Genomic DNA, 26,371 nt, shown 5'->3' on the forward strand with positions numbered 1-26,371 from the left:
GGCAGTGTCTGAACTGACTTCACGTGTTGCAAGTTCAAAGGGTTGCAGAATCTTGCACAATGTTGAAATCAATCTCCACTGTGCTTGAGTCAGGTGCATTTCCCTTCCTTTGCCTATATCGTAGGCAGATGTATAGGCTTGAATGGCCTTTTGCTGCTCCTCCATCCTCTGAAGCATATAGACGGTTGAATTCCACCTCGTTACCACCTCTTGCTTCAGATGATGGCGGGGCAGGTTCAGGAGTGTTTGCTGGTGCTCCAGTCTTCGGCATGCAGTGGCTGAATGCCGAAAGTGGCCCACAATTCTTCGGGCCACTGTTAGCATCTCTTGCACGCCCCTGTCGTTTTTTAAATAATTCTGCACCACCAAATTCAATGTATGTGCAAAACATGGGACGTGCTGGAATTTGCCCACATGTAATGCATGCACAATATTGGTGGCGTTGTCCGATGTCATAAATCCCCAGGAGAGTCCAATTGGGGTAAGCCATTCTGCGATGATGTTCCTCAGTTTCCGTAAGAGGTTGTCAGCTGTGTGCGTCTTATGGAAAGCAGTGATACAAAGCGTAGCCTGCCTAGGAACGAGTTGGCATTTGCGAGATGCTGCTACTGGTGCCGCTTCTTGCTGCGGGAGGCAATACATCTACCCAGTGGGCTGTCACAGTCATATAGTCCTGAGTCTGCCCTGCTCCACTTGTCCACATGTCCGTGGTTAAGTGGACATTGGGTACTACTGCATTTTTTAGGACACTGGTGACTCTTTTTCTGACATCTGTGTACATTCTCGGTATCGCCTGCCTAGAGAAGTGGAACCTAGATGGTATTTGGTACCGGGGACACACTACCTCAAGAATTTCTCTAATTCCCTGTGAATTAACGGTGGATACCGTAAACAAGTTTAACACCAACACAGCTGCCAAGGCCTGAGTTATCCGCTTTGCAGCAGGATGACTGCTGTGATATTTCATCTCCCTCGCAAAGGATTGTTGGACAGTCAATTGCTTACTGGAAGTAGTACAAGTGGTCTTCCGACTTTCCCTCTGGGATGACAATCGACTCCCAGCAGCAACAACAGCAGCGCCAGCAGCAGTAGGCGTTATACTCAAGGACCCATCGGAGGAATCCCAGTTAGGAGAGGACTCGTCAGACTTGCCAGTGACATGGCCTGCAGGACTATTGGCTTTCCTGTCTAAGGAGGAAATTGACACCGAGGGAGTTGGTGGTGTGGTTTGCAGGAGCTTGGGTACAAGAGGAAGAAGGGATTTAGTTGTCAGTGGACTGCTTCCGCTGTCACCCAAAGTTTTTGAACTTGTCAATGACTTCTGATGAATGCGCTCCAGGTGACGTATAAGGGAGGATGTTCCTAGGTGGTTAACGTCCTTACCCCTACTTATTACAGCTTGACAAAGGCAACACACGGCTTGACACCTGTTGTCCACATTTCTGTTAAAATAATTCCACAACGAAGAGGTGATTTTTTTTGTAATTTGACCAGGCTTGTCAATGGCCATATTCATCCCATGGACAACAGGTGTCTCCCCGGGTGCCTGACTTAAACAAACCACCTCACCATCAGAATCCTCCTTGTCAATTTCCTCCTCAGTGCCAGCAACAGCAATATCCTCATCCTGGTGTACTTCAACAGTGACATTTTCAATTTGACTATCAGGAACTGGACTGTGGGTGCTCCTTCCAGCACTTGCAGGGGGCGTGCAAATGGTGGAAGGCGCCACCTCTTCCCGTCCAGTGTTGGAAAGGTCAGGCATCGCAACCAACACAATTGGACTCTCCTTGGGGATTTGTGATTTAGAAGAATGCACAGTTCTTTACTGTGCTTTTGCCATCTTAACTCTTTTCAGTTTTCTAGTGGGAGGATAAGTGCTTCCATCCTCATGTGAAGCTGAACCACTAGCCATGAACATAGGTCAGGGCCTCAGCCGTTCCTTGCCACTCCGTGTCGTAAATGGCATATTGGCAAGTTTACGCTTCTCCTCAGACGCTTTTAATTTAGATTATTGGGTCATTTTACTGAACTTCAGTTTTTTTGGATTTTACATACTCTCTACTATGACATTGGGCATCGGCCTTGGCAGATGACATTGATGGCATTTCATCATCTCGGCCATGACTAGTGGCAGCAGCTTCAGCACGAGGTGGAAGTGGATCTTGATCTTTCCCTATTTTACCCTCCACATTTTGTTCTCCATTTTTTAATGTGTGGCATTATATGCCAGTAATATATCAATAGCAATGGCCTACTGTACTGTACTATATGTATACTATTGGTCACCAAAATGCTGCACTGTCCTACTATACTGCTCACAATAATGCAGCACAGAGATAGTATACTTGACACAGAGCTGCAAGATACAGCAATGGCCTACTGTACTGTACTATATGTAGAAACCAGAAGAAGAAAGTATTCCCTATTATGGGCACACTCGGACTTTGTGACAATGTTCTTAAAGTCAAATATCAACAATGATATTTAACCACTAATGTTAAAATATAACTTTTATTTGTTATCTTAAAACATCTGCGAAAATATTGTGCATGTGAGAACAAGTGCAAAATAATAAACAAAATGTGAAATGAAGCTTAAAATTCAGTCACTGCTGCCTTTTCATTCTTCACTCTCTCAGGTGTTTAGAATGTATCCATATTTGTTGCAAAAATCTTTTCTTTGATATCCTATTAGAAACAATAGTATCCTTTGAATGTACCTCTGTGAGAGCTGTTAAGGATTAGATTGTCATTCTTAACTGACAATCTCTCTCATTCTTGGTAGTGTGCGCACCACTATTTCCAAGTATTATAATCAGACACTATCATGTCCTATCTGGTACATGTAATTGGTCCTGCATTATCCTGAATATCTATCTCACAGAATTATCCTTTGTAGCCCCCTATTAATAAATAACTCTTGATATAATTATCTTCTACTGTATTGTCAAACTTTGCTTGAGATCATCTGACCATGAGGTTATATTACAGATGTAATATTGTGCCAGTTATGGTGTTACTGATAATAGTCATAAACATGTGACACTACTAAACTAATTTGATAATCTAAACGTGCTGTTTTTGCATGCCTATATTAGTGATCTTAGTTCATGTCACATGTATTCTAAGGACAATTGTGTTCCCTGTCAATTGTTCAGGAGTATTGCCGGTTTAATATAAACCCTCTATAACGATCACTGTGCTATTAGGCAACTTGTGCCCCCTGATCATGGCTTATACTCCCACATCCATACTTTGTCTAAATATTAATTGGAAGAATGTGACACATATGTTCTTAGGGTGTGTATCCACAGTCGTACCTTGGTCTTAAATCTCGCCCGCTAGAAAGGTATGGCGGTAGTATGTTATTAGTGCGTTGTATCATATAATGATATAGATAGAGATAATATGTTGTCCTTCTCTCACGTACCCCAGCTTATACCTGCTGGTCGTGGCTTGTGTCTACAGATCCACACATAAAGTCAGGGGTCCACATAACATTCCCAATCAGGGTAATAGAACTACTGTATGTCCCACACAATTACTGGTATTTTAAACTCAAGCTAAGTTCCTAATGTAAATGGATATGTTAGACAATACAGAGATGTGGCGGCTACCTGTTTGTGACACATTACACACTATCCATTATAGATACTTTTGAATAATATTAATATGATGAAAGTGGATAGGTATATCTTAATATAGAGATGTAGTGCATTTCAACATGCACCCATCTGTCGCGGCTCCCAGTTTCCAGGTTGTACACAGTGTAATACGGGACCGCCTGGGGCACAGCTTGTTAGAGCCGCAAACTATAGCAGCGTGCAGCCGCTGACCGCCGCCTTCCGTTGCCCAGGCTACACACACCACTGGCGGTATCCATCAATGTGGGGCCGCTGGGTGTATGTCCCGCTGCGGCCGCTGACCGCCGCTTCCCGTATCTCTGGCCACACGCACTGCTAGCAATATCCGTCAGTGCGAGGCCGCCGGGTGTGTGTCCCGCTGCGGCTGTACAGTATGCTGCCGAGTTATGTCACAAACTACAATATATTTGGTACATTTATCTAAACAATGGATACTTTTATGTGCAGTGACTGAACATTTAAAATGCTAATTGACAGACACACTGCCGTGTGAACTGTCTCCTGTCACGGCAGTGTGTCTGAACTGTCACGGCAGTGTGTCTGAACTGTCACGGCAGTGTGTCTGTCAATTAGCATTTTAAATGTTCAGTCACTGCACATAAAAGTATCCATTGTTTAGATAAATGTACCAAATATATTGTAGTTTGTGACATAACTCGGCAGCATACTGTACAGCCGCAGCGGGACACACACCCGGCGGCCTCGCACTGACGGATATTGCTAGCAGTGCGTGTGGCCAGAGATACGGGAAGCGGCGGTCAGCGGCCGCAGCGGGACATACACCCAGCGGCCCCACATTGACGGATACCGCCAGTGGTGTGTGTAGCCTGGGCAACGGAAGGCGGCGGTCAGCGGCTGCACGCTGCTATAGTTTGCGGCTCTAACAAGCTGTGCCCCAGGCGGTCCCGTATTACACTGTGTACAACCTGGAAACTGGGAGCCGCGACAGATGGGTGCATGTTGAAATGCACTACATCTCTATATTAAGATATACCTATCCACTTTCATCATATTAATATTATTCAAAAGTATCTATAATGGATAGTGTGTAATGTGTCACAAACAGGTAGCCGCCACATCTCTGTATTGTCTAACATATCCATTTACATTAGGAACTTAGCTTGAGTTTAAAATACCAGTAATTGTGTGGGACATAGCTCTATTACCCTGAATGGGAATGTTATGTGGACCCCTGACTTTATGTGTGGATCTGTAGACACAAGCCACGACCAGCAGGTATAAGCTGGGGTACGTGAGAGAAGGACAACATATTATCTCTACCTATATCATTATATGATACAACACACTAATAACATACTACCGCCATACCTTTCTAGCGGGCGAGATTTAAGACCAAGGTACGACTGTGGATACACACCCTAAGAACATATGTGTCACATTCTTCCAATTAATATTTAGACAAAGTATGGATGTGGGAGTATAAGCCATGATCAGGGGGCACAAGTTGCCTAATAGCACAGTGATCGTTATAGAGGGTTTATATTAAACCGGCAATACTCCTGAACAATTGACAGGGAACACAATTGTCCTTAGAATACATGTGACATGAACTAAGATCACTAATATAGGCATGCAAAAACAGCACGTTTAGATTATCAAATTAGTTTAGTAGTGTCACATGTTTATGACTATTATCAGTATCACCATAACTGGCACAATATTACATCTGTAATATAACCTCATGGTCAGATGATCTCAAGCAAAGTTTGACAATACAGTAGAAGATAATTATATCAAGAGTTATTTATTAATAGGGGGCTACAAATGATAATTCTGTGAGATAGATATTCAGGTTAATGCAGGACCAATTACATGTACCAGATAGGACATGATAATGTATGATTATAATACTTGGAAATAGTGGTGCGCACACTACCAAGAATGAGAGAGATTGTCAGTTAAGAATGACAATCTAATCCTTAACAGCTCTCACAGAGGTACATTCAAAGGATACTATTGTTTCTAATAGGATATCAAAGAAAAGATTTTTGCAACAAATATAGATACATTCTAAACACTTGAGAGAGTGAAGAATGAAAAGGCAGCAGTGACTGAATTTTTAGCTTAATTTCACATTTTGTTTATTATTTTGCACTTGTTCTCACATGCACAATATTTTCGCAGATGTTTTAAGATAACAAATAAAAGTTATATTTTAACATTAGTGGTTAAATATCATTGTTGATATTTGACTTTAAGAACATTGTCACAAAGTCCGAGTGTGCCCATAATAGGGAATACTTTCTTCTTCTGGTTTCTACATGTATACAATCTATTCCCAGGAGCACCTCCCATACAATTTAATTGATAGATAATCAACGAGATTTAAACATATGGGAAAGGATTCTATGTGACTTACTGGTAACCATTGACTAGTACATATACATGTCTGTGCGACCCCTTCTCTTTTTCTCTATCCACTGTACTATATGTATACTGCTGGTCACCAAAATGCTGCACTGTCCTACTATATACTGCTCACAATAATGCAGCACAGAGATAGTATACTTGACACAGAGCTGCAAGATACAGCAATGGCCTACTGTACTGTACTATATGTATACTGCTGGTCACCAAAATGCTGCACTGTCCTACTATATACTGCTCACAATAATGCAGCACAGAGATAGCATACTTGACACAGAGCTGCAAGATACAGCAATGGCCTACTGTACTGTACTATATTTATACTGCTGGTCACCAAAATGCTGCACTGTCCTACTATATACTGCTCACAATAATGCAGCACAGAGATAGTATACTTGACACAGAGCTGCAAGATACAGCAATGGCCTACTGTACTGTACTATATGTATACTGCTGGTCACCAAAATGCTGCACTGTCCTACTATATACTGCTCACAATAATGCAGCACAGAGATAGTATACTTGACACAGAGCTGCAAGATACAGCAATGGCCTACTGTACTGTACTATATGTATACTGCTGGTCACCAAAATGCAGCACACTGAGCACAGAGATTTGCAGCACACTGAGCACAGATATGGAGCGTTTTCAGGCAGAGAACGTAGATATTTGCAGCACACTGAGCACAGATATGGAGCGTTTTCAGGCAGAGAACGTAGATATTTTCAGCACACTGAGCACAGATATTTGCAGCACACTGAGCACAGATATTTGCAGCACACTGAGCACAGATACGGAGCTTTTCAGGGAGAGAACGCAGCCACGTCCTCTCCGTTCAATCTCCAATGCACGAGTGAAAATGGCGGCGACGTGCGGCTCTTTATATAGAATACGAATCTCGCGAGAATCCGACAGCAGCATGATGGCGTTTGGCCGCGTTCGGGTTACCCGAGCAAGGCGGGAAGATCTGAGGCTGCCTCGGAACCGTGTAAAATAGGTGAAGTTCGGGGGGGTTCGGATCACAACGAACTGAACCCGCTCATCTCTAATTGTTACAACAGTTCAAAAGTAGTTATTAGTCCCTGCTGCCACTGCTGGAAAGGGTTATAAGAATATCTCTTAATGCCTTGATGCTCATCAGTCCACATTAAGAATTGTCTAGAAATTCAGAAAAGTTCATCACTGTTGACACTCTCCCTATTATTGGCCATCCTGCAAAGTTACTTACAACAGCACAGCTCAAAGAAGTTAAGACTAATCCTAGAGTGACATTTAACAATTTACAGAAATCTCTGCAACTTGAGAACATAACCGGTCATATCTATATAGTCTACAGTATGTGAAACACTGACTGAATACGAATGGTATTCATGGGAGTTCATCATGGAAGAAGCCACTGCTGTCCAAATATAAATATTCCTGCACATCTGAAATATGCTAAAGAGCATCTGGATGTTCCACAGTGCAACTGGCAAAATGTACTGAGGAGGGGATGGTATCGGTATCCCGGCACTTGAGATGCCGGTAGTCAGAATACTGACAGCAGCATCCTGACACCTACTATAAGTGGTGAGTATACTATCCCTAATCCTTAACCTTCCATCCCCACAGCCTGACCCTAACCGCCTCCTCCACAGCAGCCTAACCCTAGCCCTCCATGGTGGTGCCTAACCCTAACCCTCCTCACTGCAGCTTAAACCTAACCCTCCCCTGGGGTGCCAAATTCTAACACTCCCTCCCCGCTGCCTATCACTAAGCTTCCCTCCCCACCCACACCGTATCCCACCCCCTGCAGCCTAAACTTCCCCCCTCTTCACGGCTTACCCTAGTGCGGAGTCCCGGCAGATATTCATTCGGGTTCCTGGCGTTTGGGATACCGGTGCCAGCAATTAGATCAATGTTCGGATCCCGGCTTGGTATTCCAAGCAGTCTCGGGATTCCGACATTGGTATTCCGACTGCTGGGATCTCGAATGCAGGGATCTTGACTGGATTTGCTGAAGTAAGATGGGAACTCACAACCCTGTTGTATGTGTGGAGAAAAATTAGCACAGCACACCAGCATCTAAACGCATCCCAACTTTGGGGAGAGCATCATGGTTTGAGGCTTCTCTGTTGTCACCAAATACTGTGGCATAACTGAAGAAAGCTGCTCACAACACACACCCCAGGACAATTAGCCCTGACAAAGCATATAGTGTAATCAGTGGTGTCATAAGATGGGCTGCACCCCCCATGCAGCCCACACCCAGGTTTCTCCCTAGTAGTGGGTGACACCAAAATGCCGGCTCCTCTGCAGCAAGAGCCAGGTGCTGCAGAGTGACAGTCTCCTGTCATAGCTGAGGAGCTGACAGCACAGGAAGACTGTCTCCGGGGCGTACAGACCAGCATTTCAACAGATGTTGGGCACGCTCCTGGAGTGACAATTTTGGGATCCCCACAAGGCCACGCCCCCTCTTTACATGACCATGCCCCCATTATGTGCGGCCATGCTCCTGGCCGCACATGGTGATGCCTCTGACCGTAATGTGCATTGGTGTTTGCTGTGCACCCCTAATACTTCCACACTGAAACAAGTGTGACTGCTTGTAATCATTTAGCCTATGTGGATTGACCTGCATGGGATATTAGGAGCCAGTGGCGGAACTACCACCAGTGCAAGCGGTGCCTTGCAGTGGGGTCCGCCACTGTCAAGGGTTCCAAAGCCAGCGCAGCATGTAATGAGTCAAACTGACTCATTACATACCGCCTGCCGCAGTGTCCTGCGGGCTGCCGCCAAGGAGTAGAGCACAGGGACGCAGCAGCCACGGGGGGAAGGAGGAGGGAGGTGGAGGAGGGAGGGGGACTCGGGAGCCGCAGCAGCGCAGTGTAAATGGTGGAGGCGCCGCTGCAGCTGTCCCTCTCCTTTAACCGAGGAGCCTGACTGCCAGTGGAGACAGTAAGTATAATCTATTCTTTCTGTCTATCTATCTATCTATCTATCTATCTATCTATCTATCTATCTATCTATCTATCTATCTATTCTGTCTGTATGCCTTAATGTGTAAAAAGGGACACTGTCTGCCATAATGTGTAAAAAAGGGAACGCTGTCTGCCATTATGTGTAAAAAAGGGGATGCTGTCTGCCGTTATGTGTAAAAAAGGGGACTCTGTCTGCCGTAATGTGTAAAAAGGGGACACTGTCTGCCGTAATGTGTAAAAAGGGGAATAGAGGCAGGTGTCTACCTCTATTCGATGCAATCACAACTGAATTGCAATCTCATAGCGGGCCGGTGCCACACATGCTGGGCAGCCTTGCCCTGTGCTGGGCGGCCCCCAGCATGTAAGTAGTATGATCGCAGATTTTGCTGCGATAGCAAGATCTGCAACCAACTCTGAATAACCCCCTATATTTGCTATTCTTGTGATTTGAATTAACTGAATTTAATTAACTAATTTATGCATACATCCAGATACCTACAAAGGGTTCACATAAGATACGCACCAGGTGGCAAATGTCTGTAGGCTGTGTCGAACTGGCTCATCAAGGATTCGCTTCCAGTCCATTTATGCCGGGACAAAGTTTATACCCCTTTCACACTGCCTGAGACGGGTCACACCCGGGATCCTGACACGGGAGCTCTCAGGGTGCGACCCGCCTCAGGCTCCTTTTACACTGCAGTCAGCATATTGCCGGGTTGCTAACGTCAGCGTTGACACGTCGGGGGTGGTGCTTGGAGTTCACATGATCTCCAAAAGCCGCCTGTACATAGAGAGTGTACGGGAAATGGGTCACATCGACCCGGCTCCCGTTCACACTGCACAGTGAGCCGGGTTGAACACGTGTTCAACCTTGCTCATGAGCAGGGTTGAAATACCGGGTCGCTCGACCCGGTATTTCAACTCTGGACCCCTTTCACGCCGCACATGAACACGGGTTATACGGGTTCATGTGTATAAAACCCGTGTTCAGGGGTGCTGGTGTGAAAGGGGTATGAGTGGCATCCGGTTCTCTGCACTCGCACCTGCAATCACCTTGTGTGATGTCAGTGATGCAGGTAGCTGGTGTAATGAGTTGGGTGCTTCTAAACATTTCCCCAGCATAAATTAACCAGAAGAGGATCATCGGTGCGTCAGCCCGACAGCACAAACGTTGACTGTACTGGACTCCACAAAATGGTATTTCAAAACAAATTCATTTACCCTATCATACAGATTACCACCAAATGCCTTTACGAGTTAATTACCTTTATTACATTACATTTTTCCTCCTCCTTTAAACCCCTGTAAGTCTCTAATATTTTCGAATACTCATTATGCGCTGTCATGATCCCATGTACCTTTGCCTAGTAGTGAGATGCAAATATACTCGACTACATTCATATTCCTTATGCTTAATTAACCATTGATAATTAGTAAAATAACACCATTTACCTCCAGGTAGCTGAGAATACAGTATCTCTGAGGCTCATTCTGTCCACATGTTGATGACGCTGACAGCTGTTTACTGCGCCCTACTAGAAGATCCCCAAGGGTTGGATAGCAAGGGCCATCTTCACAGCTTCCCTGAGCATTTGTAACACTTATCAGCTCTCATAAGGGAAAAAGAAACAGATCATACAGTTTGTTATTTTAGCAACTTTACATTAATACCAGAATATTAATATACATATATATATTCTTTCATATTTACATACCACATGTTTTTTTTTTAAACTTGTACAAGAAAGTTAAAATAAATAAACATTATCTAACATTATCAGGGTTGGATTAAGAGAGGAGTGGGGTGCAGCCTCAATACCATTTTCCCGGTGATTTGTGTTGCAACTACACAGTACTCCAGAAAGGTAAGTATATTAAATAGGTATAGGGTGTGTGGTGTACACTAAACTCTGGGCCCAGGTCGCCCCACACCTGCCCCCAGGGTTAGATTAAAGCTTTGTGTAGCCCTGTCCACTTAAGACTGGTGGGAAGGGGTGGGTGGCAAAAGAGCAACATTTTGGAATATGGGACACCTGTGATGCGTACACACATAGCTGCACAGATGATGGAGATCTCTGTATTGCAGTAAACCTCCCAAAAGGACAGTTTGGTAGGTTTGACCACATTTTTAGATTGAAACAACCCACCCTTTGACTTACGGTAACTACTGAAATTAATTTGATTTTGGTAACATATAGGGTGGGGTGGAGGTGGTGGTTGTATTATTGATGTTTAACCAACGAATAAGTCAATCAGGGCACACAGTACACTTGTGCCGCGATGTTGTCATCGGTCGCTATTGAGGAGCAATCACACCCAGGCACTGTAGTACAGCTGTGTGTAAAACCTTTCTTGTAGGAAACAACAGGATTCTTAACCCTGTCTGTCCCTTGTCCTAGTGAGTTAGTCCTGTTCTGGACTTCAGAATGTGGCAAAGTACCCTCTTTGCCACATACCCTTCCCCAAAGTAGATTCTATACCTGGAAAAGATTTCCCTTTTCCCCCTCTCTTAACTTCACAAACTTTGGCGAACCAGGAGAGAGCATTAGCATTATTATGGAGAGCCCCAGGCCTATGTACCACTACAATATTGATCCACTGTAGCTGGATGTGGTTGGTGACCAGGGTGACCCATGAGTGGAAATAGCCCCTGTGCGCTGACATTGCCGGCTATTGAGATTCCGGCATCGGCATCCTGACTGCCGGGATTCCGACAGCTGGCAAATTTAATGGATCCCTTCCACAGACATTCCTGCTCCACTGTAGTGTACTTTTTCTCTCTCTGGGTGATTTAACGGCTGAGGAAAATAATTGGTCTCTCCTTGTCCTTCACTCATTGCAAACAGATTGTCACGCCTGTGGGTAGGGGCTGACCAGGGAAAGCCTCAGGCATAGGAGCAGACGTGTAGGTAAACCTTGTAGGCAGTATGAGATTCCTCAACATGCAAGGTACTTTAGCACAGACACCCGAAGACGTGACCAGAACGACAGAGGAGTAAAAGTGTAAGCTCTTTTTTTGTGCACACAACAGATAATCACAACGGCAGATGATATATGTCACAGTACTCAGCAGGCAGTAATCACAGTGTACTCAATGCAGTAAAGTTCCTCAGATATAATAGTAATGAAGTATGCTGTTAGGCATATTATGGCATCAATATGGTATAGTCTTGGAAGACACAATGATGGTATAGTCCATAGATGAAAACAGCTTACCACTGTACTGAAGAGATGAACCGATACTGACCAGGAGATGAAACACTGGAAGTGGGAGTTGATGGCAAAGTGCAGAGGTAGGCTGAGAGCTGGACAGACTGCCGAGGATGCTGAGTGGAACTGGCACAGATGGTGAGAGCTCGATGGAAGCACACCGATGGTAACAGAGGTCGATGTTAGAGCACCAATGGTAACAGGCCGATGTGAGGACACCGATGGTTACAGAAGTCAATGTTGGAACACCGATGGTAACTGGAGTCTATGTTGGGGCACCAATGGTAATATAGGTCGATGTTAAAACACAGCTGGTGTCAGGCTGCACTGCAGGAAGGAAACAGGTGCAGGTCTCTTTAAGTGGAGCAAGGTTACAGAAGCTGGAATACCTGGAAGCAGTAAGCAGAAATAACCACAGAACGCAGAGACCTCCAACACTGGGTTAGACAACCGTAGCACTGACAACCAGGAAGTCCTGGTTCAGGATACTTATACCTGCTTGGAAGCAGGGATTGGCTGGGCAATTAGAAAGGATACTGTGTGAAGTGGATTGACTAAAGAAAATCATGTGGACAACCCAAACATGGCTGCACCCATGTTTGCATCTGTAGGGAAAAGTCTGTTTGTAGACAGCATGCTGAGGCTTACAATAATGGTGGTGGAGGCGGCGGAGAGCAGAACTCACCATCCGCTAGGACAGGAGGGGCATGCTGGGTAGCTCTCATGTCAGCGTCGCAGGGATCACTGAGGAGGGACTGTGGAAATACTGTGCAGCGCATTACAAGCAAACAGCACAGATGGAATCCAGTCTTGGAGCACAGGGACAGTCTGAGAAGGCACTTGGATGGTAAGTAAGTGTGCTTAGTTGCCCGGATCGTTACACAGATGCCTTATCCCGGAGGCATCTGTTTGCAAAACAAACCTTTCCCTGAAATTAGGTGCCTGCAGCACAGGTGCCATACACAAGGCTGCTTTCAAATTCCTCCATGCGGCCTCCGAAGGATTTGGACCAATATAACCTGCCTCATTTGTTTTAATAGGAATTCTGTCAATGGAGCAGCCGGAGTAACAATGTCTTGAATAAACAATCGGTAGTAACCTACTAAACTCAGTCTGCAGTTGGGACTTCCTATGTGGCTTAATCCAATGCCTCACCTTATCTACCAGGGGTTTTTACATTTCCCCAGCCAACCACTAAGGTACTTGGCCTCTATCATGCCTGTCACACATTTGGCAAGGTTGGTTATAAGGCAGTGGCATCTCAAAGACTTTAGAACAGCCTCTACCTTGGGAAAATGTGATTCACAGTCTTAACTATGGATAAATATGTCATGAAGGTAAGTGGTGGCATATTCTTGGTGAGGTTTCCCTTTGCCCATTGCCCGTTGGAATGTGGCTCTTGTCCCATGCAGGCCAAACGGCAACACCTTATACTGAAACAGCCCTTCCAGTAGTGAAAAGGTTGTTTTGGGTTTGTTAATGTGCATCCAAGTTACTCCCTTGAGTAGGCACCAGGACAAGCACCTTGTCACCTGAATAAAAGGTGCATATGGTGGCTTGAGTATCATAACCCCTCATTTGCTGCCCTTGTGCTTGCTTTAGGTGCTGCTTAACCCAGTGGTTCCCAAACTTTGTGCCGTGGCTCCCTGGGGTGCCTCGGGACACTTGCAGGGGTGCCTTGGATTGGTGGTCCAGGCCCAATTCAAATGATTTATGGTCAATATAATAGGCAAAACCAGTGCTGGTAGCTGTCAGTCATAAAATATGAAGCAACAGAAGCAAATCTTGTCCCTCACCACACAATTGAGCCTAAGGATTACATATAAACACAATCTACTTAATTTAATATTTCTTTCTAAATTTCTCAATAAGAAATTTTTGGCCATGGGGTGCCATGAAAAAAATTCTGATACTCTAGGGCACCGTGATTCAAAAAAGTTTGGAAACCACTGGCTTAACCAATGGATCAATCCGCTGTAATCAGTTGTACAATTGGGCCACACACTGTACCACATCTGGTTCCTTGGGTATCTGCTGTTCCCACCTTTCTTTGAGAATATCCTAGAATCATCGGTTTATCTCCCTAATAGAAGCTCAATGGACTGAACCCTGTTGATGCTTGGGGCACATTTCATACTGCAAACATGAGCTAAGCCAACAGGGTATTCCAGTCCTTTCTTTCTTGAACCATGGCTCACCTAATCATTTATTTAAGGGTCCTATTGAATCACTCAACCAACCCATCAGTTTGTGGATGATAGACTGAGGTCTGTAGCCTCTGTACCCTAGCAATTTGAACTTCTTCACTAAGTCCGACATGAAAGGAGTGCCCTGATCTGATTTTCTTTGGAATTCCTAGATGAGCATACAACAGTAGTAGCTATTTTGCTATTGTGCTTGACTTAATATTTCAAAATGGTATCGCCTCAGGATATTGTGTTGTATAGTCAAGAACTACTGGAACATATTGATGTCCTTGGGATGGCTTCTCTAAGGGGCCCATTAGGTCCATGGCAGTCTGCTCGAACGGCACTGGGATTATAAGAAGAGGTACAAGGGGAGTTTGGTAATCTGGTTTAGGGGCATAGTGCCGACAGACTGTGCAGGCTTGGACAATATCTCTTGACCGCCATGCAGACTCCCAGCCAGTAAAACCTCTGGAGCACCCAATTTCAAATGTTCTCTTCTCCTAAATGCCCCCCATAAGGTTTGTATAGGTGGCTCTCAATACTAAATGGATTTGTACCTGTGGCACCAATAGCTACTTACCTATTGCTCCTGTACCACCTCTACACTATAAAGCATGTCACTTTTTATTATAATGTATGGTTCTCCCTCAGCCAGTCTCTCAGCCTTCCACACTTCATTCACTTTCACCACATATATGAAGGTATTCTCCAAAGCACAATAATTTAATTGGTCTTGAGCAAAGTCTTGCAGTGATACAGTCCTGGACACAGGAGACCAGTCATCCACCAGCTGGCAAAGTCTCTGTCTCTACCCCCCTCAATCCAGGACATCTTCCTGATGTCTCATAGCAGCCAAAGCCCAGCACCTAGGGCGCAATGTAATGAAGTTTGAATTTGGCGGCTGTGCAGGATGCCGGACAAACTCAGACTTTTTTTAAGGGGAAATTATGTACAGGGCATGATTTAGCCTTGTAGATGATTGCCAATTAAAAAAAGTATGAGTTTGACCAACATCCCACACGGCCACCTGAAATTGGTCTTTATTACATCCCAGCCCTAGGCTCCAAATATTGCTGCCTCTTCATCTCTCTCCCTGGTTCCAGGGTATTTGTAACAGGTTGGACGTCTGACTGGTAATTCAGTTGCTGGCATGTCTGGACCAATACAGGCAAGTATAATTTGCTGGAACAGGGGAAAGTCTCATCCCAGAATGGGATGTGGCAACCTTTGTGCTATTGCTGTCACCACTTGCATTGTTTGTCCCCTCATGGTAACAGAAAGACAGACATGGTCGTATTCCCCGGTGGTCCTGTGAATGTAGAGGACTTTTTCTGGCGGTAGCCAGTCCATCAGCCTTTCTGAAACTACGGTGCTGAATATCAAAGCAACTTCACCAATGCCAGCACTGCCTGTTGTTGTATTAATATGGTCACCTGGAACAGCAATAGGCTACTTGTGGACGAGGACATGGTAAAACAAGCAGGAAAATCGAGGCCCAATTGTACCACTGAACAATCCACCAACATTTGCCATTCTGGACAATTCCAATAGTGCCTTGATTTGCCACACTCAGAGCATCCCACTGGAGTCACTTTGTGACCTGTTCCAGCTGCCGGTTTTTGTCTGCATTCCATCTCGAGAGCATAATACCAAACAATGACTGTCACAAGCTCTTCAAACAACTGTGGAACACTTTGCAGGACCCATTTTTGCAGTTCTTAGCTTAGGTTTTGTAGGTAATGGTCAATTGTCAGGATTTCCAAGATCCTGTCCAGCAGGTTTCTATTAGGTTCTAACCTACTCTTGGTTAACTTTGCCAGCTCTGCCAGTTAAAAACGCATTGCAGGTTCACCAGTCCCAAAACTGTTGTGCCTTTCTGGGACCTGTCACCCCTACAGAATTGTAAACTTTAGTGTCTGATAATTTGTGGCGTGGTCTTTGGGCATATCCACATAGGCCCATTGAGCTTTGCCTGTAAAATAAAAAAATAAAAACTATTTTGCCACCCACTCCTTTGGTAGCCAATTAAGCTGAATTTCCATCCTTTTTAATGACGACGCAAAGCCTCCACGTCATCCAAAGGTGTCATCTTTTGCATTATGACAGTTCTGTGCTCACCATGTTGGAGTTGACTGAGCTCTACCCACAACAGTCTATTGCTCTCCACCTGAGTATTGGTGACGGCTAGCATTTGGGCCTGGTGGCCACAGTTAACGTCCAGAGGATTTCGACCATCCTGCTATCAGAGATAATTGGATAGTGAAACTGGGTCTCCCTTAAGATACAGTGACAAGCCAATTACTGACTCTTGTAGCTGCTAGTAGCTGCTGCGTGTTACCCCCTAGAGAAGAACAACAGAACCATAAACCAGGCGTTTGCACACTTGCAAAGCGAAAATACACTCCCCTATAGGCGGCTACTATCTGATTGCAGCACTGGAAAAAGTAGCTAGCGAGCGATCAACTTGGAATGACCCCCATGGTTTTTCCCATTAGAGAAAAATGTTGCTGTTGTGATCAGGTCAGAATTAGGCCCTAAGCAGCAGTCCTGGGAAGCAGGCTGTTTTGACATATCTTTCTTGTTCAGAGTTGTATTCTAGTAATAGGAGTATTATTTTATGACTGCATAAAAAATTGTACTATTTTCATATTTACAGTACATTTAAAAATGGGACTTTTGGAGCAGAGTAGTCAGTATGTTATTAATTCACCATATAATTGATCCACTTTTTAGTCCTTTTTGATTAAAATATAACTTTTTTGTGGAGATTCTTAGAATACACACTAACAACAAAAACCATAAATCAGGTTGGTTTTGCCTTTTAAATGAATGATACTTTAAAACTTCAGACAGACTCGCCAGGAACACATTGATGCCTGCAATTTGTAGTCTATTATATGTACTCCAAAGTGTGGCTACTTCTTATATGCCACACGCATGGCATATTGTATGTGAACAGAATGCTTGTAACCTTTGGGTTTTTTATGGTTATGGTATTTTTGATAACTAGAAGTGTTGTGTCTAAAATCCACTACATTTTTAGCAGTGCTCTTGAACGCAACAAGCAGGAAGAACTACTTGAATATCATATTTGTGTATAGCTAAATCATTGAACATACTTTAAACTTAGTGAAAACTAATGTAAAAGTAGCATATAGAGCTCACATTGTCGATTAATCCCAGTATCTAAGGGCCTGATTCAGAGGTGGATGCAAATACTGCGTACTGTGATCTACAGGCTGCATCTAAAGACACACCATCAGATCAACATCATGACCATCAATTGCAGCATCAAACATGTCCACCGCAACAAAGGTGCCAAGGCCAGAGAATCTGCATTGGAAGACGCAGTCTCTGGCTTTTGCACGCCTGTTTTGAGCAACTGTCCCCTTCTCTTCACCCAATTGCTTGCAGCTTGTCATTCAAGCTGCAGTGTACAGGACGCTGCGACCAGGGTCACAGTTACATTGTGACATATGCATACCGTATCCCCAGTGCAGTTGCTGTGCTGAAACCTTAAGTCAATTTTTTTCCAAAATGGGACAGCGTCTAGGGCTGAAACAACCCCATAGCTCTGTGCAATTAACTCTTCTAGACCCATATACAAATGCATGGAGGGTTTCCATGTGTCCAGTCCTATCCTCCCTCTTCTCCACCCCTGACAGTGACTCACATGACTATAATAGCAGTGGTATATAATATTTACTAGAACTGTGGCCACAACATGTACTATGGGGCTAATTCAGATGTGGTTGGAGTTGCTATTACTGCTATTTACATAGAAGGAGCAGTGATAGCTCTAATATGGTAATGCAGCAGGAGGCGTTGTGCCTTCTGCTGAATTAATGATCTGAACTGCGTCTACGGACGCAGCATCGGATCTTCCCCGGCAACATCGGCAACTTATGTGACTAATGGGCTGCAGCAAATCTTACGGAGATACTGGCCTCTTCCTTTCCCTGCAATGGCAGCAATATGCCTCCGTTTGGAGAAACAGAGCTTGCCGCCACATCCATCCCACCCGAAAATGGCGTCAGACTATCAATCATTGACATTCTGGTGCAGATAATAGTCCGTCCTCGCAAGACCCGCACATGCCCTGCACATGCTCAAAGTACTTACTGTATAATCAGTACTTTGCTGAATGTAAAGCAACTCCATCCACATCAGAATTACCCCCTATATGAAATGGAATGAAGTGGCTGTGCATGCCTATTGGCAACAGCTTTCCTATCAAATCTACTGTGTGTGGATCTTAGTGCTCAATCACTGCACCGACCAGAGAGACCAGAAAGCAGCTGTCAGCAAGAAAAGCCCGGTGTCTTTACATGAGGTGGTGGGATGTGTGCTTAGGAAGGCCAGTTCTGTCTTCTACTGGTTATATTATGCATGAAAAATTATGGATGTATGCAGGGACGTAGCCAGAATTTTATGGGCCCCATAGCAACATTTTGAAGAGTATAATAGTGCTCTAGTTTATCTAGTAGAGCCTTATTTAATGTTTTGCCCCATAGTAGTGTCCAAGTTTCTTTTATGAATTGCAGTAGTGCTTGAGTTCACTCTATGTCACATTTCAGAGCGGCCAGTACACTTTATGCCGCACAGTACCCCCATTTCACATTATGATATATAGTGCTCCCCGTTCATATTGTGCCTCATTACAGTGCTCCGGTTCATATTATATAACATTAAAATGCCCTCCAGTTCATTTTATACCAGACTACAATAAGCAGGTCCAGGGGCATACCTAGATATTTCTCTGACATCCTAAGTGGATGCTGGGGACTCCGTCAGGACCATGGGGAATAGCGGCTCCGCAGGAGACAGGGCACAAAACTAAAGCTTTAGGATCAGGTGGTGTGTACTGGCTCCTCCCCCTATGACCCTCCTCCAAGCCCCAGTTAGGTTTTTGTGCCCGTCCGAGCAGGGTGCAATCTAGGTGGCTCTCTTAAGGAGCTGCTTAGAAAAAGTTTTTAGGTTTATTATTTTCAGTGAGTCCTGCTGGCAACAGGCTCACTGCATCGAGGGACTTAGGGGAGAGAAGTTCAACTCACCTGCGTGCAGGATGGATTGGCTTCTTAGGCTACTGGACACCATTAGCTCCAGAGGGAGTCGGAACACAGGTCTCACCCTGGGGTTCGTCCCGGAGCCGCGCCGCCGACCCCCCTTGCAGATGCTGAAGATTGAAGGTCCAGAAACCGGCGGCAGAAGGCTCTTCAGTCTTCTTGAAGGTAGCGCACAGCACTGCAGCTGTGCGCCATTGTTTGTCACACACTTCTCACCAACGGTCACGGAGGGTGCAGGGCGCTGCTGGGGGCGCCCTGGGCAGCAATGTAAATACCTTTTATGGCTAAAAAATACATCACATATAGCCCTTGAGGCTATATGGATGTATTTAACCCCTGCCAGATATTACAAACTACGGGAGAAAAGCCCGCCGGAATAGGGGGCGGGGCTTATTCTCCTCAGCACACAGCGCCATTTTCCTGCTCAGCTCCGCTGTGAGGAAGGCTCCCAGGACTCTCCCCTGCACTGCACTACAGAAACAGGGTAAAACAGAGAGGGGGGGCACTTTTTATGGCGATATTTTATATATTTAAGCTGCTATAAGGATACAACACTTATATAAGGTTGTTCCCATATATATTATAGCGCTTGGGTGTGTGCTGGCAAACTCTCCCTCTGTCTCCCCAAAGGGCTAGTGGGGTCCTGTCTTCGATAAGAGCATTCCCTGTGTGTCTGCTGTGTGTCGGTACGTGTGTGTCGACATGTATGAGGACGATGTTGGTGTGGAGGCAGAGCAATTGCCGGTAATGTTGATGTCACCCCCCAGGGAGTCGACACCGGAATGGATGGCTTTGTTTATAGAATTACGTGATAATGTCAGCACATTACAAAAATCAGTTGACGACATGAGACGGCCGGAAAACCAGTTGGTACCTGCCCAGGCGTCTCAGACACCGTCAGGGGCTGTAAAACGCCCTTTACCTCAGTCGGTCGACACAGACCCAGACACGGACACTGAATCTAGTGTCGACGGTGAAGAAACAAACGTATTTTCAAGTAGAGCCACACGTTATATGATCACGGCAATGAAGGAGGCTTTGCATATCTCTGATACTGCAAGTACCACAAAAAGGGGTATTATGTGGGGGGTGAAAAAAGTACCTGTAGTTTTTCCTGAATCAGAGGAATTGAATGATGTATGTGATGAAGCGTGGGTTAACCCAGATAGAAAAGTGCTAATTTCAAAAAAGTTATTGGCATTATACCCTTTCCCGCCAGAGGTTAGGGCGCGCTGGGAAACACCCCCTAGGGTGGATAAGGCGCTCACACGCTTATCAAAACAAGTGGCGTTACCGTCTCCTGATACGGCCGCCCTCAAGGATCCAGCTGATAGGAGGCTGGAAACGACCCTAAAGAGTATATACACACATACTGGTGTTATACTGCGACCAGCCATCGCCTCAGCCTGGATGTGCAGTGCTGGGGTGGTCTGGTCGGATTCCCTGACTGAAAATATTGATACCCTGGATAGGGACAGTATTTTATTGACTATAGAGCAATTAAAGGATGCTTTTCTTTATATGCGAGATGCTCAGAGGGATATTTGCACTCTGGCATCGAGAGTAAGTGCGATGTCCATATCTGCCAGAAGAAGTTTATGGACGCGACAGTGGTCAGGTGATGCGGATTCCAAACGACATATGGAAGTATTGCCGTATAAAGGGGAAGAATTATTTGGCGTAGGTCTATCGGATCTGGTGGCCACGGCAACTGCCGGAAAATCCACCTTTTTACCTCAGACCCCCTCCCAACAGAAAAAGACACCGTCTTTTCAGCCGCAGTCCTTTCGGTCCTATAAGAACAAGAGGGCAAAAGGACAGTCATATCTGCCCCGGGGCAGAGGAAGGGGTAAGAGAGGGCAGCAAGCAGCCCCTGCCCAGGAACAGAAGCCCTCTCAGGGTTCTGCAAAGCCCTCAGCATGACGCTGGGGCTGTACAAGCGGACTCAGGAGCGGTGGGGGGTCGACTCAGGAATTTCAGCGCACAGTGGGCTTGCTCACAGGTGGACCCTTGGATCCTGCAGGTAGTATCTCAGGGTTACAGGTTGGAATTCGAGAAGTCTCCCCCTCGCCGGTTCCTAAAGTCTGCTTTGCCAACGTCTCCCTCAGACAGGGCGACGGTATTGGAAGCCATTCACAAGCTGTTTTCTCAGCAGGTGATAGTCAAGGTACCCCTCCTACAACAGGGAAAGGGGTATTACTCACCGCTATTTGTGGTACCGAAGCCGGACGGCTTGGTAAGACCTATTCTAAATCTGAAATCTTTGAACCTGTACATACAAAAATTCAAGTTCAAGATGGAATCACTCAGAGCAGTGATAGCGAATCTGGAAGAAGGGGACTTTATGGTGTCCCTGGACATAAAGGATGCTTACCTGCATGTCCCAATTTGCCCTTCACATCAAGGGTACCTCAGGTTCGTAGTGCAAAACTGTCATTATCAGTTTCAGACGCTGCCGTTTGGATTGTCCACGGCACCTCGGGTCTTTACCAAGGTAATGGCCGAAATGATGATTCTTCTGCGAAGAAGAGGCGTATTAATTATCCCTTACTTGGACGATCTCCTGATAAGGGCAAGGTCCAGAGAACAGCTGGAGGACGGAGTAGCACTAACCCAAGTAGTGCTGCAACAACACGGGTGGATTCTGAATTTTCCAAAATCTCAGTTGACCCCGACAACACGTCTGCTGTTCCTGGGAATGATTCTGGACACGGTTCAGAAAAAGGTGTTTCTTCCGGAGGAGAAAGCCAAGGCGTTATCCGAACTTGTCAGGAACCTCCTAAAACCAGGAAAAGTGTCTGTGCATCAATGCACAAGAGTCCTGGGAAAGATGGTGGCTTCTTACGAAGCAATTCCATTCGGCAGATTCCACGCACGAACTTTTCAGTGGGATCTGCTGGACAAATGGTCCGGATCGCATCTGCAGATGCATCAGCGGATAACCTTATCGCCACGGACAAGGGTGTCTCTTCTGTGGTGGTTGCAGAGTGCTCATCTGTTAGAGGGCCGCAGATTCGGCATACAGGACTGGGTCCTGGTGACCACGGATGCCAGTCTGAGAGGCTGGGGAGCGGTCACACAGGGAAGAAACTTCCAGGGAGTATGGTCAAGCCTGGAGATGTCTCTTCATATAAATATACTGGAGCTAAGAGCAATTTACAATGCTCTAAGCCTGGCAAAACCCCTGCTTCAGGGTCAGCCGGTGTTGATCCAGTCGGACAACATCACGGCAGTCGCCCACGTAAACAGACAGGGCGGCACAAGAAGCAGGAGAGCAATGGCAGAAGCTGCAAGGATTCTTCGCTGGGCGGAAGATCATGTGATAGCACTGTCAGCAGTGTTCATTCTGGGAGTAGACAACTGGGAAGCAGACTTCCTCAGCAGACACGATCTACACCCGGGAGAGTGGGGACTTCATCCAGAAGTCTTCCACATGATTGTGAACCGTTGGGGAAAAACCAAAGGTGGATATGATGGCGTCTCGCCTCAACAAAAAACTGGACAGGTATTGCGCCAGGTCAAGAGACCCTCAGGCAATAGCTGTGGACGCTCTGGTAACACCGTGGGTGTACCAGTCAGTGTATGTGTTTCCTCCTCTGCCTCTCATACCCAAAGTACTGAGAATTATACGGCAAAGGGGAGTAAGAACGATACTCGTGGCTCCGGATTGGCCAAGAAGAACTTGGTACCCGGAACTTCAGGAGATGCTCACGGAAAATCCGTGGCCTCTACCTCTAAGACGGGACCTGATTCAGCAGGGACCGTGTCTATTCCAAGACTTACCGCGGCTGCGTTTGACGGCATGGCGGTTGAACGCCGAATTCTAAAGGAAAAAGGCATTCCAGAAGAGGTCATTCCTACACTGGTTAAAGCCAGGAAGGAGGTGACTGCACAACATTATCACCGCATTTGGAGAAAATATGTTGCGTGGTGTGAGGCCAGGAAGGCCCCCACGGAGGAATTTCAACTGGGTCGATTCCTACATTTCCTGCAAACAGGATTGTCTATGGGCCTCAAATTGGGGTCCATTAAGGTTCAAATTTCGGCCCTGTCGATTTTCTTCCAGAAAGAATTGGCTTCAGTTCCTGAAGTCCAGACTTTTGTAAAAGGAGTACTACATATATAGCCCCCGGTTGTGCCCCCAGTGGCTCCGTGGGACCTGAATGTAGTTTTGGATTTTCTCAAATCCCATTGGTTTGAGCCACTCAAATCGGTGGATTTGAAATATCTTACATGGAAAGTAACCATGCTACTGGCCCTGGCTTCAGCCAGGAGAGTATCAGAATTGGCGGCTTTATCGTATAAGAGCCCATATCTGATTTTCCATTCGGACAGGGCAGAACTGCGGACGCGTCCTCAGTTTCTGCCTAAGGTGGTGTCAGCGTTTCACCTGAACCAGCCTATTGTGGTGCCTGCGGCTACTAGCGATTTGGAAGATTCCAAGTTGCTGGACGTTGTCAGGGCATTGAAAATATACATTTCAAGGACGGCTGGAGTCAGAAAATCTGACTCGCTGTTTATACTGTATGCACCCAACAAGCTGGGTGCTCCTGCTTCTAAGCAGACGATTGCTCGTTGGATTTGTAGCACAATTCAACTTGCACATTCTGTGGCAGGCCTGCCACAGCCTAAATCTGTCAAGGCCCATTCCACAAGGAAGGTGGGCTCATCCTGGGCGGCTGCCCGAGGGGTCTCGGCATTACAACTCTGCCGAGCAGCTACGTGGTCGGGGGAGAACACGTTTGTAAAATTCTACAAATTTGATACCCTGGCTAAAGAGGACCTGGAGTTCTCTCATTCGGTGCTGCAGAGTCATCCGCACTCTCCCGCCCGTTTGGGAGCTTTGGTATAATCCCCATGGTCCTGACGGAGTCCCCAGCATCCACTTAGGACGTCAGAGAAAATAAGATTTTACTTACCGATAAATCTATTTCTCGTAGTCCGTAGTGGATGCTGGGCGCCCATCCCAAGTGCGGATTGTCTGCAATACTTGTACATAGTTATTGTTACAAAAAAATCTGGTTGTTATTTGTTGTGAGCCGTCTGTTCAGAGGCTCCTACGTTTGTCATACTGTTAACTGGGTTTAGATCACAAGTTATACGGTGTGATTGGTGTGGCTGGTATGAATCTTACCCGGGATTCAATATCCTTCCTTATTGTGTACGCTCGTCCGGGCACAGTATCCTGTCATAGGGGGAGGAGCCAGTACACACCACCTGATCCTAAAGCTTTAGTTTTGTGCCCTGTCTCCTGCGGAGCCGCTATTCCCCATGGTCCTGACGGAGTCCCCAGCATCCACTACGGACTACGAGAAATAGATTTATCGGTAAGTAAAATCTTATTATTGCAGGCACCAAGGAAAAAGTTTGAAAGGACCCCTATGTACAACCCAATGGAGAAAAATGTATATAACACATGTAACTGTGACAGGGAAGGTGGGCCCCTCTCAGCTCTGAGCCCCATAGTAGCTGCACTACCTGCACCTATGGTAGCTACACCCTTGGATGTATGACCTTTTCCTGACTTGTTATTTATACAAGATAAATATGTCAAATAGCTTGTTTTTAGACTCTCTACCTTACAGCCTATACTATAGAGCACTAATAGTGTTAATTATTAATGTTGTCCAGTGTGTAAGGAAACCAATGTGTACATATATGTTCAGGGTCAGTGCTAGATGCTGCCGTCGCTCCCTAAGACTCCCAGACTTGCTCCAATGCTCCGCAGAGCATGGGACATATGGTATGTTGTCCACATCCAGAATTAAATAACATTTGCCCAGGTTAGCTGGCTCTACTGCCACAAATATTGACTTACTGTGATTGCTGCCACTCTATGTATGATGTATAGTATCACAAAGACCACACCTTTACTTTAAGCTCTAAAATCAAGCATGTGCCCCTTAGGCCAGTGTTGACGCAAACATATTTCATTAACGCAAAACATAAAATAATAATGCATCTTTATTATATACCTTGGATATATAAAGAATGCACTGTGAATGGATTCTTAGGCATCAGTTTAAATACATACTATATGGCTGCAGCATTATGCAACTTGCATGTACAATTTATGAAAATCAGCCACCTAGTATGAGTACTTCCTAGTTTCTATTATTCTTATTTAAAAATATAGGTAAAACTTATATTATCTAATGCTTAATGTTTTTATTTCTTTTGAGGCAATGTGTAATTAGGTTAAGCTGTTTTACACAGGTATGGACAATTGTAAGAGGTGACTCAAAGGTTGAAAGGTTAGTCTTGCCTCCAAGTTCTACAAATATTTTAGATTGTAGATAAAAGCTTTCAGGTTGTATTAATAATGATTACCTAAACTGCCTTCAATCTAATCTCTACAGTTATTTAATAGCTAGATATTCAGAGTTATGAGTTTAATGCATTAACAAATATTGCTTACAAAACTTACAAATCTAATCAATAAGTGTTATTATCTTTATTTGACGCCATCAAGTGTCTATATCGTTGTACAGGGATATAACACTGATACACACAATATACTATTAAAAGCAGGGCCGGCTCTAGGCATGTTCGAATAGAGCGGCCGCACAGGGCGCCACCCTTAATGGGCGCCGCGCGTTGGCGCCGCCATATTCGATGCTGGAGCCGGCCCTGTGTGTGCAGCATTGGCCCGTGTGCACTGTGCGCTATGCGCGCTGCGCGGCGCCGGTGTCTGACGTCAGACGCCGGCGCCATAGTGCACACAAGTGGCCACCCGGACCCAGGCTCACTCTGACTCGCCGGCCGCCCGCCCGCCCGCCAGCACTCCCGCCCGCTCGCCAGCACACTCGGACAGGCGGACAGCAGCAGTACTCCTCCCCAGCAGCGCCGCAGGTATTGGGGGGATCCGCACTGTGGGGGCATTTCTGGCTATGGGGGGGGGCATTTCTGGC

The 26,371-nt window shown here is 45.6% G+C and overlaps 1 protein-coding gene across 1 annotated transcript in view; it reads right to left on the reverse strand.

Annotated features, from left to right (window-relative positions):
- Positions 1-11,547, reverse strand: part of LAMB4 (laminin subunit beta 4) — a 260,547-nt gene extending 249,000 nt beyond the window's left edge. Inside the window, exons 1-2 of the mRNA XM_063929992.1 lie at positions 11,476-11,547; positions 10,448-10,603 (exon numbers count right to left, since the gene is read on the reverse strand). Of these exons, the coding sequence (XP_063786062.1) occupies positions 10,448-10,603; positions 11,476-11,547 (228 nt within the window). The remainder of the gene's footprint in view (positions 1-10,447; positions 10,604-11,475) is intronic.
- Positions 11,548-26,371: the final 14,824 nt, after the last annotated feature.

This window comes from Pseudophryne corroboree, chromosome 6, assembly GCF_028390025.1.
Source record: "Pseudophryne corroboree isolate aPseCor3 chromosome 6, aPseCor3.hap2, whole genome shotgun sequence".
In the NCBI taxonomy this organism is placed as follows: Eukaryota; Metazoa; Chordata; class Amphibia; order Anura; family Myobatrachidae; genus Pseudophryne; species Pseudophryne corroboree.